This window comes from Marmota monax, unplaced genomic scaffold, assembly GCF_021218885.2.
Source record: "Marmota monax isolate L192 unplaced genomic scaffold, Marmota_monax_Labrador192_F-V1.1 WCK01_AAM20220418_F8-fsc00018, whole genome shotgun sequence".
Lineage (NCBI taxonomy): Eukaryota > Metazoa > Chordata > Mammalia > Rodentia > Sciuridae > Marmota > Marmota monax.
Window position 1 is genome coordinate 17,342,553 of NW_026692201.1, and position 13,594 is coordinate 17,356,146.

The window sequence follows — 13,594 nt, forward strand, 5'->3', positions numbered from 1 at the left end:
ATAGTGAGAAACATTGAGCTTATGGAAAAGATGGGGTTAGGAGAACACTACTCAAAAACTTGGTCAATGACATTTAAAAAGAAAGGGACCTCATTAAAACATTGTGTACATTAAATGTTTAGTTTTTCCACACTATAGTATATACAGCATATTACCTTGAAAATGACATTATGAATATTTGTAAAAGTTGGCATTGGAAGGATTTCAATTTGTGTGCCATTGTAAAGTGAAGGAAGGAAGGTTATCTAAAATTGGAGGAACAGTCGTAACCATAGAAGTAGAGAAGTGTGGTAGCAGCACATGTGGTGAACTGAGGCAGATGGTAGATGTTGGAGATGTGTGTGCTCCTACATAGCTTGTTTTGGGTGGGTTCAGTTTCCCGTGTCCCCCATATTTTTTGTGGATGAAATTGCACTTAAAAGCACATGCAAAATTCAGGTTTTATTCAAATTGTTTTTTTGCTTGTGGTACTTGGGATTGAATCTGGGATGTTCTACTGCCGAGCTACTTCTCCAGCCCTTTTTATTTTGAAACATGCTCTCACTCATTTGCTGAGGCTGTCCTTGAACTTGTGGTTCTCCTGCCTCCGCTTCTCCAGTGACTGGGATTATAGGCATGCACCACTGTGCATAGCTAATACTTGAATTTTTGTCTCTTCAGTTTTTTGTCCTTTTTTTCCCTCCAAATTACATATCTGCTAATATAAAACTAAAATTGAACTGATAGCCTGAGAATTTGAGAGTATGAAGACTTATTTTTAAAAATATTATAATTTCTTGCTCCATATTTAAACTGAAATTAAATTTTTTAGATCAAAACATTACCTTCTTGAAAAATACACATGTGTTTTATACTTGTATATATGTATGACAAAAATATTTTAAAAATATTAAGTATGACATCAAATATCCTTTTTGATCTGTCAAATGGCCTTTTTGATCTAATGCCACATTAGGCATTCCTTGAGGCTCTCCACTTGGTACTTTATATTATTCCTAGAATGATTCCCCAGATATACTGTATTGCTTCTTATGTCTGTAAAGTTCTTCCTGATGTCAGGTTTCATTCTCTACCCCCCACCTCTGGCCCATGTGGTCTGGTCTGTGCTGAAATCATCAATAAATCCCAAGTTTGTCTTTCTCTTTAGGATTATGTTTATGTAGAGAAAGGATTATGCATTTTTTGAAAGGAAAAAAAATCTTTTGTAAACATAGATTCTAACACCGTGGTGGCACACAGGAGATTCAATGAGTGAGCATATACAGTTTAGAGGTCATAATTCATTTGCTTTATTTATCTATATGAATGAATGAGAGGAAACAAATGATTGTAAATACTTCTTAGCAATCAGAAATATACCTGGGGGAATGTAGAGCCTTCTAGTCCCTTTTAGAAAAGTGGAAAGTTATAAATTTAGGTTAAAGAGAAGATTTCGTGAAAGATTTTAATTTTATCACCGATTTTAATAGATATATTCATAACGCATGTCAGTAATTTATGTTCCATTTCAGATTGCAGAGGAGGGATCTACCATTTCATGTGTGGTGGAGCGAACCAGGGGAGCTCTGGATTATGTGCATGTTTTTTACACCATCTCACAGATCGAATCTAATGGCATTAATTACCTTGTTGATGATTTTGCTAATGCCAGTGGAAGGATCACATTCCTTCCTTGGCAGAGATCTGAGGTAAACCCTGCCTTCTTTGTTTCTTTGAAAGTGTACTGGAAAGGTTTTTCTGCTGTGTTTGTTCTGTAATTTTGTTGCAGCTTTTTTCTACTTAAGCAACTTAAAATACTTGGGAGATGAGATGTATATCATGGCATATATATTCTAGTATATGCAAAAGAAAAGTTAAAATTCAAAAATTTTGAATAATATATGCTCTAGCCAATGAGAAATTCTTTTAACTGTAATTTCACTTTATTTGCATTAAATTTGGAGAAATGAGATACTTGTTTTGTGCTTCAAAAGTGCAAATTACCTCCAATTTTATTAAAATAGTCTCACTGCTGAATAGATGCTCCATAAATAAATGATACTTCCTATAATGAAACTGGAATGAAATTTCTTCCTGTATCAGAATTTTAAATATTTGGTTAATATATAATGTTAGAATATTCATATCAGTATGTTTTTACATTAAAATATAAATAGCTTATTGTTCATCATGGATTCATACAAATAACTTAAAGCTTGTAATTAATAAATAGTCTTTGAGGAAAGTTTGAGGGACTTAACAAATTAATTGCATAACAAAATGAAGTTGAGAGATGATTTATACATTTATAAAATTAAAACAAAAATAAAGCAGAATAGTAGTCAACTCTATATAATTTGGGAGAAGAAAGAAACAAATTAAATGGTTTATAACAAACATTTCCTATTATCTGCAAATAGGTCTATGAAAAAAACTTTGCTAATCTTTGGTAAAATGAGGAAACCTAGTAAATTTTCATACAGCTAAAATTATTTGATTTGCAGGATGATATTTTATTCTGTTTTGTTTTTTTTAATATTGTCTTAGATTTGAACTGTTCTTTCTTTTTTCTTTTTTTGGTACTGGGGATTGATTCCTGGAACACTTAATCACTGAGCCACATCCCTTGTACCCCCTTTTTCATTTTTTAAGACAGGGTCTATCTAAGTTACTTAGAGCCTCACTAAGTTGCTGAGGCTGGGTTTGAACTTGTGATGCTCCTGTTTCAGCCTCCCAAGCTTCTGGGATTATAGGTGTGCACCACCATGACCAGCAAAGTGTTCTTTCTTTATGAAATTTGATAGTGTGTGATAACTTTTTAATGCTTTTATTTGGCAAAACAGACTTTATACCCAAGATTTTCTTATGGAAAATATACCAGCTACATCAGGTGTGATGATGCATATCTGTAATCCCAGTGACTTGGAAGGCTGAGGCAGAAGGATTGCAAGTTTGAGACCAGCCAGGGGATTTAGCAAGACACTGTTTCAAAATAAAAAAACAAAGATGTCGCTCAGTGTTTTTGTGTGCTCCGGTGTTCAATCCCCAGTAATGGGGAAATTTTTACCAATTATGAGATAAAAATGTAATTGGGAACCATTGTTTTATAACATTCATATACAATTTGGAAGAGATAAAATAGTAAATCAAATTTGGTAAGTAAAATAGTTACAAATGTTTTAGTCAAGAGTTATTTAAATATTATGTTTTATAATTTTTAAATTTCTTTTTCCCTAAAGAAAATAACAACATGATTCAAGAATATTGATGTGATTTAGGTAATAACTGTCATTTTTAGACTGCTTTTTTAAAAACACATTGATTATTCCATCTATTAAGTGTAATCATAAAAATATGATTTAAATGTGATTAGAAACCATTTTTAGAGCATACCTCAGACCTATTGAATCAAAGTCTTCAGAAAAGCATTTTTATAAACAAGTTGTCTGGGTACTTTTAGGCCAGCAGTCATTGATTGGAGACTGTTTGGATTTGGTTTGTTTTCTGACTGATGTCCCTTTTCTTTTTGGGAGATAGCAGGAAGTCGCCCTTCATTCCTCCTTTACCCTCAGTCCTCATCTATTGCCAGTCAGTTCTCAAATTCAGCTATTTTCCTTGTCTTTTCTTACTGCATTGGTTCAGAATTCCAACCTTTCAGGTCAGTCATTTCTTAAGGCTTCCTCTTGCATCTCCTTTTGCTCTCTGTTCATGCCATTTACATTCTGCCTGTGCGCCTCTTAAAGCAGATTTCTCATTTTGTCCATCTTCTGCTTAGGATTCTGAAGTTTACCTCTAATCTTCAATTCTAAATTCTTGTTGATAGAAGCATAAAAATCTTCTATGTACCAACTCCTGGTCATTCATCTGGATCTTTCAACTGCTCCAGACTTTATGACCTAATTACCATTCCCAGCACAGTGTTGCGTCTTTTGCTTGGAATATCCTTCTTGATTATTATTTTCAACTATAATAAATCCATTAGGTAGGGCTTGCTTCAAATGCCTCTTATGTAAAACCTTTACCAGGTAGAATTAGTTGTTTCTTTCTCACTTTGTACACAACTCTATCATGACATTTCTACATTACATTTTAAAGGTTTTTCTATATATCTGTCTCCTACAACAGATTGTAAGCTTCTTGGAAAGTGGGTCTGTGTTTAAACTCTGGGACACTAGATATATCCATTAATAAAAAAAGAAGGAATTTTTTATTTGCTGTAAATTTTATGGAACATTGTTGAGTTATGGTTACTTCTTTCATAACATTTTTTGGACTAATTGCTTCTGCCAGACTTCTAATTCTCACTGTAAATCTACTTTCTAAAATACTTCTAAACTGCCATTTTGAGAGAGATTGTTTATGGGAGAAAATAAAAAGAGATTTCTGAACTTAAGTAATGTATTTTGGAAAGTTTTGCAGGATATTTTAGTGGTATTAGACTCTAGATACCTGCATGCTGCTCTGTCCTTTCTTACCAGCCTACCACATGCTATCATGTAGTTCTTTCTACCCTGAGACTGACAATACCAGTAACCTTGGTATGAGGATATGATATGATATTGATATAGCACATCAATATATCTTACGTTACATGATATTACTGCATGAATAGGATACTTTAAGACAGAAAATTTTACTATGCAGCTCCTTCCTTAGTTTATTCGGACAGCTATAGCAAAATGTCTTATAATGGGAAGTTGAAACAACAGATTTATTGTTCATAGCTCTGGAGCCTGGGAGGTCCAAGATCAAAGTGCTTGTAGAATTGGTGTCTGGCAAGGCTAATTCTCTGCTTCATAGTTATGGCACCTTCTCACCATATCTTTTCTCTCCCTCTCTCTCTATATAAAATAAAATAGATTTATGTACACATGTATATATATGTCCACACACATATAAAAACATATACACATGTTTGCTTTAATGTGTAAGCTTATGTAGAAATGTTATATTAAATAGAAATTTCAATTAAATATAATTTAACTGTTTTATTTTCCTCTAGTAAGTAGTTTCTCCATGCCTCATTGCTTAATGCCTTTGGATTTATAAATTTATAGGTCCTGAATATATATGTTCTTGATGATGATATTCCTGAGCTTAATGAGTATTTTCGGGTGACATTGGTTTCTGCAATTCCTGGAGATGGGAAACTAGGTTCAACTCCTACCAGTGGTGCAAGCATAGATCTTGAGAAGGAAACAACAGATATCACCGTCAAAGCTAGTGATCATCCATTTGGTAACTCACCCTGTTCAAAAGCTATTCTTTCTACTCTGTGTGTACTTGGTTTTATAAAGGATTTTTTAAGGGACTTTTTGCAAATGATTAAAGTAGAACTCTTTGAGACCTTCTAACTTCTAAGGTCTTTAACTTCTAAACTGCCATTTTGAGAGAGATTGTTTATGGGAGAAAATAAAAAGAGATTTCTGAACTTAAGTAATGTATTTTGGAAAGTTTTGCAGGATATTTTAAAAGTAAAAAAACAATTCCATTTATGCCTATAAGAATTCCTTTAATTTAAAAATTAGTATATGGTGGTATGTTAACAAATTGAAGTATTTTCTAATTTATGTTTTATTAGCCTTTAAGAAGTGACGTTATCTCTATTTATATTAATTTGGATCGTGTGCTGAAAAGTTATAATTTTTTAATTAGGGAACTATCATAGATGTCTGTCCTACTAAATTAAGAATATTTTTGTATTGAAAAGTAACATAAATCTACATAAGAAACCTTGGAAACTCTGTTTTTTGTAGTTATTTTTTTTTTGTAGTGTTACAAATCCTTTAAGGTCCCACTAATCCTGTTCTACAATGGGTTCAAGAATTAATAAGAGACTCCAGTCAAATAAAAGTATGTGTTTGAAAATGTATGTTTTAAAAACCCATCAGTGTTCCTTTTCCTGATGTTTCTTTTGGAAAAAAACAAAACAAAACAAAACAAAAAAAACCTTTCTTTGATTAAAGACAAAGGAAATTAGCATTTATACTTTTAACATTATGAAAGCTTATAAACATTTCATATCAAAGCATGTTCATCAAATCTTGGCTAGAATCTTTTTTTAATTTTTTAATTTTTTAGTTTGTTGAGGACCTTTATTTTTATTTATTTATTTATATATGGTGCTGAGAATCAAACCCAGTGCCTCACACCTGCTAGGCAAGTACTCTACCACTGAGCCACAACTCCCGCCCTTGGCTAAAATCTTTTCTACATTAAGGCCCTCAGAATTTTGGCCTGGTGATTAAAATGATTGTGCAAGATTGCTTCAAATGAATGAGGAATTGTCCTGTAGGCGACTGGGAGAAGAATGTCCTGTCTCTTTGCCTCCTCCAGGCTTGCTGCAATTCTCCACGGGGCTGCCCCCACAGCCTGAGGACCCCATGAGCCTGCCGGCAAGCAGTGTGCCAAACATCACTGTGCAAGAGGAGGATGGAGAGGTCCGGTTATTGGTTGTCCGTGCACAAGGACTCCTGGGGAGGGTGACTGCGGAATATAGAACAGTGTCCCTGACAGCTTTCAGTCCCGAGGACTACCAGGTACGTCATTATCCTTTGAAGCTCCATTTGTGCTTGTAAAATAACTTCTTTAATAACTAAGGCAGAGTAAAAATAAGGACACTATCCTTGGAGGACTGGAAGGGACTTGCAGAATATACTAAACAAAGAAAATGAATGCTGATAGCCTTTTGACCTTTTAACTTTAGGCAAATTAAGATGCTTTATTGTGTTGAAACCTGACACTTAAATAGCTACTGTACTTTTTTGTATTTATACTTGTCATAGTCTTCTTTTGTATTATTTGTTTTAATGTTGTAGGTTTGGATCAGATACATGTAAGATTTTGTTTCTTGCCAGGTATGGTAGTGCACACCTCTAATCCCACTGACTCTGGAGGCTGAGGCAGGAGGATCCCAAGTTTGAGGCCAGCCTGGGCAATTTAGTGAGACCCTGTTTCAAAAAGAAAAAGAAAAAAGTTTCTTAAATAATATTTCAAATCCTGTTATCTCCATCAGACAAAATTGAGATTGTAAAGAAATTACATGTCTTTTTAATCATTTTTTTTCTTCAAGTGGGGAGTGCCATAAAAAAGCTTGGGATTTAGAATGGACAGAACTGGGATTTAACCTCACCTTTAAATGTGTGGCCTTGGGAGACTTAGTTTTTCCTAAGTTCAGTTTCCTTACCTGTAAAAGTGAGATATATCATATAGCAGGGTCATTCTGAAGATAAATGGCTATGTTGAAGTGCCTTGTATTATACATGATGCACCTGTAGTAACACCCAGTAACCTACCTGTTCTTATTATTGCCAGTATTCTTATTGAGCAAATGCTTTTGGTTTTGGCAGTTCTCCTTGAGAAAGATTTTTATATCCTTCAACATTTTTGTTTTTCCAAAGATTCTTTTCTTTAAATTTAATGTTCATTTTCTTGTTTTTCACCTTCTTCCTAAAAAGACCCACACAAAGGTTCAATGTTCTGTACTTTGTGTCTGCTTTTCCTCCCAACCCCCAGAATGCTGGCTAATTGAATTCCATTAATTTTAACTACAGTCCAATTAGCTAAGTTGTCCTGAATGTCTTCTTCTTCTTCTAATTCTTTCTTAGGTTATATTTTTTTGCCACTGGTATTTATTGTGCCCATAGGTGGATATGTAATGTATTCCTCAATCCATCTCATCTTGGCTTAGTGTGTTCTCTGCATTCTCTTAAAGCAGTGCTTTAGTCCTCATATCAGTGTTTTTAAATTTCTACTTTGAACCTGCCCACTGCTAGTTGTTTTATCATCTTCTTTAATAATTAAAACAAAATAAAATAAGGAGCCATCTGTCCCCATCCTTCACGATATGAGAAAGTTCATGCCCTTGGAGGCATTTTTGAGGATTCTCAGGGTACTTAGCTGCCCTATGTGTTACCTGTCACCACTTTATACTGTTACCTTAGTCTGTGATAACCTGATAACTTCTGCTGTCACCACTTATTACAATGTGTCAACTCTTTCTGGTCTGTGTTAGCACAAGAGTAAGATTTCTTAGATGAGGTGTGTAAGTGTTTATGCTCATATTGAGGGAGGGGAGGCGACTGGAGGCATCATGTACAGAAGAGGAAACAACTGAATTTTCAGATATCACTGTTGTTAACTTTATTCTCATGTACCAAGTTACAAGTGATCTGCACTACTCAGGTTCATACATCTCAGCTATCTGTAGAGATTTTAAACAGCTAGATAATTACTGAGTTACAGCTGTGGAAAGTATTCAAGATATGAGATCTGTGAGAGGTGGGTGTTGATGCAGGCTGGAAGGCTTTCTACTGATCCCTGAGGTTTATAGAGAAGAAAGACAGACGAAGGGGCAAGAAATGCTTGAGATAGGTAAAATAGCTTGAGCAAAGGTGTCAGTTAGGGAAAGAGCTGTCAGAGGAAATGAAAGAGGGACAGTGCTTCCACAATGTGGAGAGATAGGTGTGGTGATAAAAGACAAGGTGCACACAGAGTGGTTCATTCAGGGCCTTGCAGATCAGCTAGACTTCTTTGGATTTCTTTTTTCTTAAGAAGGTGAAATACTTGAAAGGGGTTATGCATTTATAAAAGATCACTAGACTGAACCATGGAGAATGGATTAGATGGTACAGATATGGATGCAGAAAGACAAGAGAGGAATCTGTTTCATGGAGCAAGGCAAGAAGTGTTGGAGTCTTGAATCAGGTTGGTGGCAAGGTAAATGAAAAGAAGGAAGTGGGCTCAGGAAATATTTCAGAGTTAAAATGGCAGGGTTTGATGGTAATTTACTTAAAAGAATAGGGCTTCACAATTTAGTGCTATGGACAGAACTGGATGAAATATAGTTTTTAAGGAAAGATCTCATAGAGACTCTCATAGAAATTAAGGAAAATTTTCAAATTTAAGTCTGGATATCAGAGGTTGGAGATGAAATTTGGAAGGTGGGAACATATACATGGTAATAAAAGCCTAGAGAATGCCGGACTTATTTAGACAGAAAGTCTAAAGAGTCTAATGAATAATAATTTTTAAAGGTCATAGGATAATGTTAAAATTGGCAATGAACTCTGAAAAGGATGAGGTAAAAAGATAAAAAGGAAAAGCAGAGAGTCCTGTTCCATGGAATACCAACGAAGAATATGTTCCAGAAGAAAAGTGGCCTGTTGTATAAGAGATTGCCGAGTTCAAATAAGAATATTTCCTAGAAAGAAAACAATTTTCAGTTGTGTTGTTAAAAACTGTAGAATTAGTCCAGTCTACTAAATTATAGGCAAAATTACTTTCTCACTGAGATAACTATATGTGTTGGATAGCAATTATTATTATTATTATTATTCTATTATTATTATTATTATTATTATTATTCTATTCCAACTTTTTTTGTTAATGCTTAACATTCTTTCTAGAATGTTCTTCATAGAGACAAAGATTTGTCTTGTTTTTCTCTCCCAAGCAATTGTGCTAGCACATGCTGTGTGTTAGATTAAGTGTTGTAAAAGTGAATAAAATGAAGGATCAAGTGAAATTGGTACTTGGTATTGTGAGCAAGCTATTCTACTAGCATACATTGGACACATTTGTATCTTTCTATAGTGTCAGAATTTATTGAATGACAAATCACAAACCACATCCATGCTTGTATAATTGTATCAAAATGGATTCTGCTATCATGTATAACTAAAAATAAATAAATAAATAAAAACACTACATCACTTTCATAACCATCAATTCACTGAGTATTAATGGTACCCAGGACAATCACAAGTTTTTTTTTTTTATTCCATTTCAAACTTTATTACTAATATCTGTAACACTCAAGTCACATATTACACTTTGCACAGTGCTGTGTATGTTACAGAAAGTCTAAGACAGGGGTTATCAATGGCCTCAGGGTTCTGGAGACTGCACTGAGTACAAAGGCAAGAGCAGATACAAAGGTAAAAGGGTCACTGCAGGTGCTCAGAAGAGATTAGCACCCCTGGGAAACTTGTTTCAGAGCACAGAACTATTCAGGGAATGAAACTTATTCTGGCCATGCTCTGGATGGCAGGCAGTTTTTAAGAGGTTCACATCATGCAGGGACTTCAATCTGAGCTGAAACCTCAGGGACAGAGTTGAGATTTCATCACCTGTGGACCTCATCTTGCTTTCCCCACATGATCTGATAAGATGATGAGTACTTGTGGGTGAGTTCTGCCTACTGCTGTCTTAGGTGCTTCTCTTTTACGAGTTTCAGGTTGACGGGGTTGCGTATGGTGAGATGGATAATCTCAGCACCGGATTTCTCTGATACAGGTTTAATATGACCATATGTACATGTGCTTCTGACTTAATTTGATAAGGTCACATGTGGTCATTTTTTATTAACATGATTAATTTATTTGTTGGTTTATGCCTTATGATTGTGCTGGGAAGCTAGGGATTATGCTTCCCAATAGGTTCTATATGTGGGGGTTATCTGTTTGCCCAGAGAAGTTACCAAGACATTCAACGTTAGCACTTGCACTCAAAATGAAGTACTCGTGGCAAACTGATGATTTATAAAATGGAATAGCTTAGAGCTAGGCATTGCTGTTCTATATAACATGGAGTTAACTCAGAGCAGGGTACAACCTGCTTTTCGTACTAGAGTTCTTCAATTTAACTTTAAAATCATTAATAGCTTCACAAGGTGAAATACAATTGCCTAAAGAAACTAACACAGAAGGATTAAACAACTTTAAAACTTATTCTCATAATTTGAGAGGAAAATGTTTATATGAAATAATGGAAGGAATAAGACTTTGATTTGGAATAACTCTTTCTTTGCAAGTATGTGAACTCTTCTGTTTTGAGATCTACATTATGAATTCCAGTTTCAAGTATAATACAGGAAGGATTATTGCCAAATGGACTAATATATGCTATTGCTTGAGGAGACTCTCAGGATGAAAAATGCCATTATTATTATACATTGAGAATATAAAATTCTCAATTATATAATTTGTAATAATTCTAAATATACTTGATCAAGAGAATTCCTTGCATCTCGTTAAAGTAATTATAGAAATTTGTGAATGTTGCCAATGATTTATCATTTGTCTGGACTACATTTTTGATGAATACACAAATTAAAAAATTAGAAGCCCATCTCCTTTATTTAGTTGAAGAATATGTATTTAGAATTTGCATTGAACACCATTAATATCCAATGAAGTTTTTAAATTTTGCATTTACTTATCTTCTTCTGTTTCAGTATCTAACAAGGTGATATAAAGCAAACATTCTCACTTTTTGATTTCATATACAATGATTATGATTTAATTGATTAACATTTCATTTGCATTTCAGAATGTTGCTGGCACATTAGAATTTCAACCAGAAGAAAGATATAAATACATTTTTGTCAATATCACTGATAATTCTATCCCTGAACTGGAAAAATCTTTTAAAGTTGAGTTGTTAAACCTGGAGGGAGGAGGTAAGACTGACAATTAAAAAAAACATCAAATATATGCTTTTCCACATACTGTGATGACAGCAGATTCCATTAAAGAAGTTTCTTTGAATTAACCTTACTTTTTTTTCTTTTAATGAATGAATTACTTTCTCTATGAAATTTTAGTTATTACTTTTATAAATTAATATTTAACTCAATTTTCTGTAACCTTTAGTTAGTTCTCAATAGTATCTCAATTTATTATATGATATATTATATGAATACCACATATTGTATTATTCAGTTCACTTTTATTACACTTTGATCTTTCCCTAAAGTACATGTGCTTTTAGAACAAAATAGTACACTTATTCTAAATCACCAAATTATAATTGTCATACTAACTGCCCCTAAAACTACCCTTTTTCTTTCTTCCCTTTTGAATTTTCATAATAGTCCTATTAAAGCTATTTCCACATATAAAGCATATAAAAACCAAGTTCATTAATACCTTATTCTCAATCTGACACCCATAGCACAAGAGTTAACAACAAGAGTCAACAAATGGGACTTACTTAAACTAAAAAGTTTTTTCTCAGCAAGAGAAACAATAAGAGAGGTAAATAGGGAGCCTACATCCTGGGAACAAATTTTTACTCCTCACACTTCAGATAAAGCTCTAATATCCAGAGTATACAAAGAACTCAAAAAATTAGACAATAAGATAACAAATAATCCAATCAACAAATGGGCCAAGGACCTGAACAGACACTTCTCAGAGGAGGACAATCAATCAACAAGTACATGAAAAAATGCTCACCATCTCTAGCAGTCAGAGTAATGCAAATCCAAACCACCCTAAGATACCATCTCACTCCAGTAAGATTGGCAGCCATTATGAAGTCAAACAACAACAAGTGCTGGCGAGGATGTGGGGAAAAGGGTACACTTGTACATTGCTGGTGGGACTGCAAATTGGTGCGGCCAATTTGGAAAGCAGTATGGAGATTCCTTGGAAAGCTGGGAATGGAACCACCATTTGACCCAGCTATTCTCCTTCTTGGACTATTCCCTAAAGACCTTAAAAGAGCGTACTATAGGGATACTGCTACAACGATGTTCATAGCAGCACAATTCACAATAGCTAGACTGTGGAACCAACCTAGATGCCCTTCAATAGATGAATGGATAAAAAAAAATGTGGCATTTATACACAATGGAGTATTATTCTGCACTAAAAAATGACAAAATCATGGCATTTGCAGGGAAATGGATGGCACTAGAGCAGATTATGCTAAGTGAAGCTAGCCAGTCCCTAAAAAACAAATGCCAAATGTCATCTTTGATATAAGGAGAGCACTAAGAACAGAATAGGGGGGAAGAGCATGAGAAGAAGATCACCATTAAACAGGGATGAGAGGGGGGAGGGAAAGAGAGAGAGAAGGGAAATTGCATGGTAAAGGAAGGAGACCCTCAGGGTTATACAAAATTACATATAAGAGGAAGTGAGGGGAAAGGGGAAAAAAACAAGAGAGAGAAATGATATTCAGAAAGTTCTAATTTTTCAGAGATTTTTGGAGTTAAAACATATTACATATCATTTGCATCCAAGTGAGGCTATTTGTTATATTTAGCTGAGTTATTTACATGCTTCTTTACACAAGTATTAATGTGTGTGATTATCAGGGGCTGCTAGGGTTGTTATAGGATACATGTGGTATGCATTATATTACCTTTGTAAGTATAAGAAATTGAGATCTGTAGAGTATTCACCAGCACAATTCCTTTCATTACAAAACCTGGTATTATTGTATCATTATTACCATCATCTGCATCGTTTATATGAAGAGAGTCATGTTGTATAAGCTATCCAAAGGTAGAGATTGGGTAGCATAGATATATTAAAATTGTCATTTTGTATAAAGAAGGACTTAGGGTAAGTATGCAAAACCTTTCCTATGTTCCCAAAGGCCAGGGAAAAGCAACGGAGTCTGAGCCAGTGTTTGGAAGTAAGGCAGTGATTAAATAAACAGTGCCTCAGCTTGGTGAATGAATGAAGTAGTAAAAATGTCCTGGATGACCTCTGGCAGGTGGCATATAAAAATGCCAGCTTTGCTTGCTCTCCAGAGACAAGTCCTCACATCTTCAAATCATTAATAAAAAGTAAACAAAAAATATTTGAGAAATTTCCCTTTG

The 13,594-nt window shown here is 34.4% G+C and overlaps 1 protein-coding gene across 2 annotated transcripts in view; it reads left to right on the forward strand.

The window, feature by feature from the left end:
- The window catches only part of Adgrv1 (adhesion G protein-coupled receptor V1), a 569,696-nt gene that overhangs the window by 90,537 nt on the left and 465,565 nt on the right, over window positions 1–13,594 (forward strand). For both annotated transcript variants that reach the window (XM_058574584.1, XM_046428479.2), the window contains 4 exons: window positions 1,512–1,688; window positions 5,037–5,217; window positions 6,316–6,518; window positions 11,311–11,440. In XM_058574584.1, the coding sequence (XP_058430567.1) occupies window positions 1,512–1,688; window positions 5,037–5,217; window positions 6,316–6,518; window positions 11,311–11,440 (691 nt within the window). The remainder of the gene's footprint in view (window positions 1–1,511; window positions 1,689–5,036; window positions 5,218–6,315; window positions 6,519–11,310; window positions 11,441–13,594) is intronic.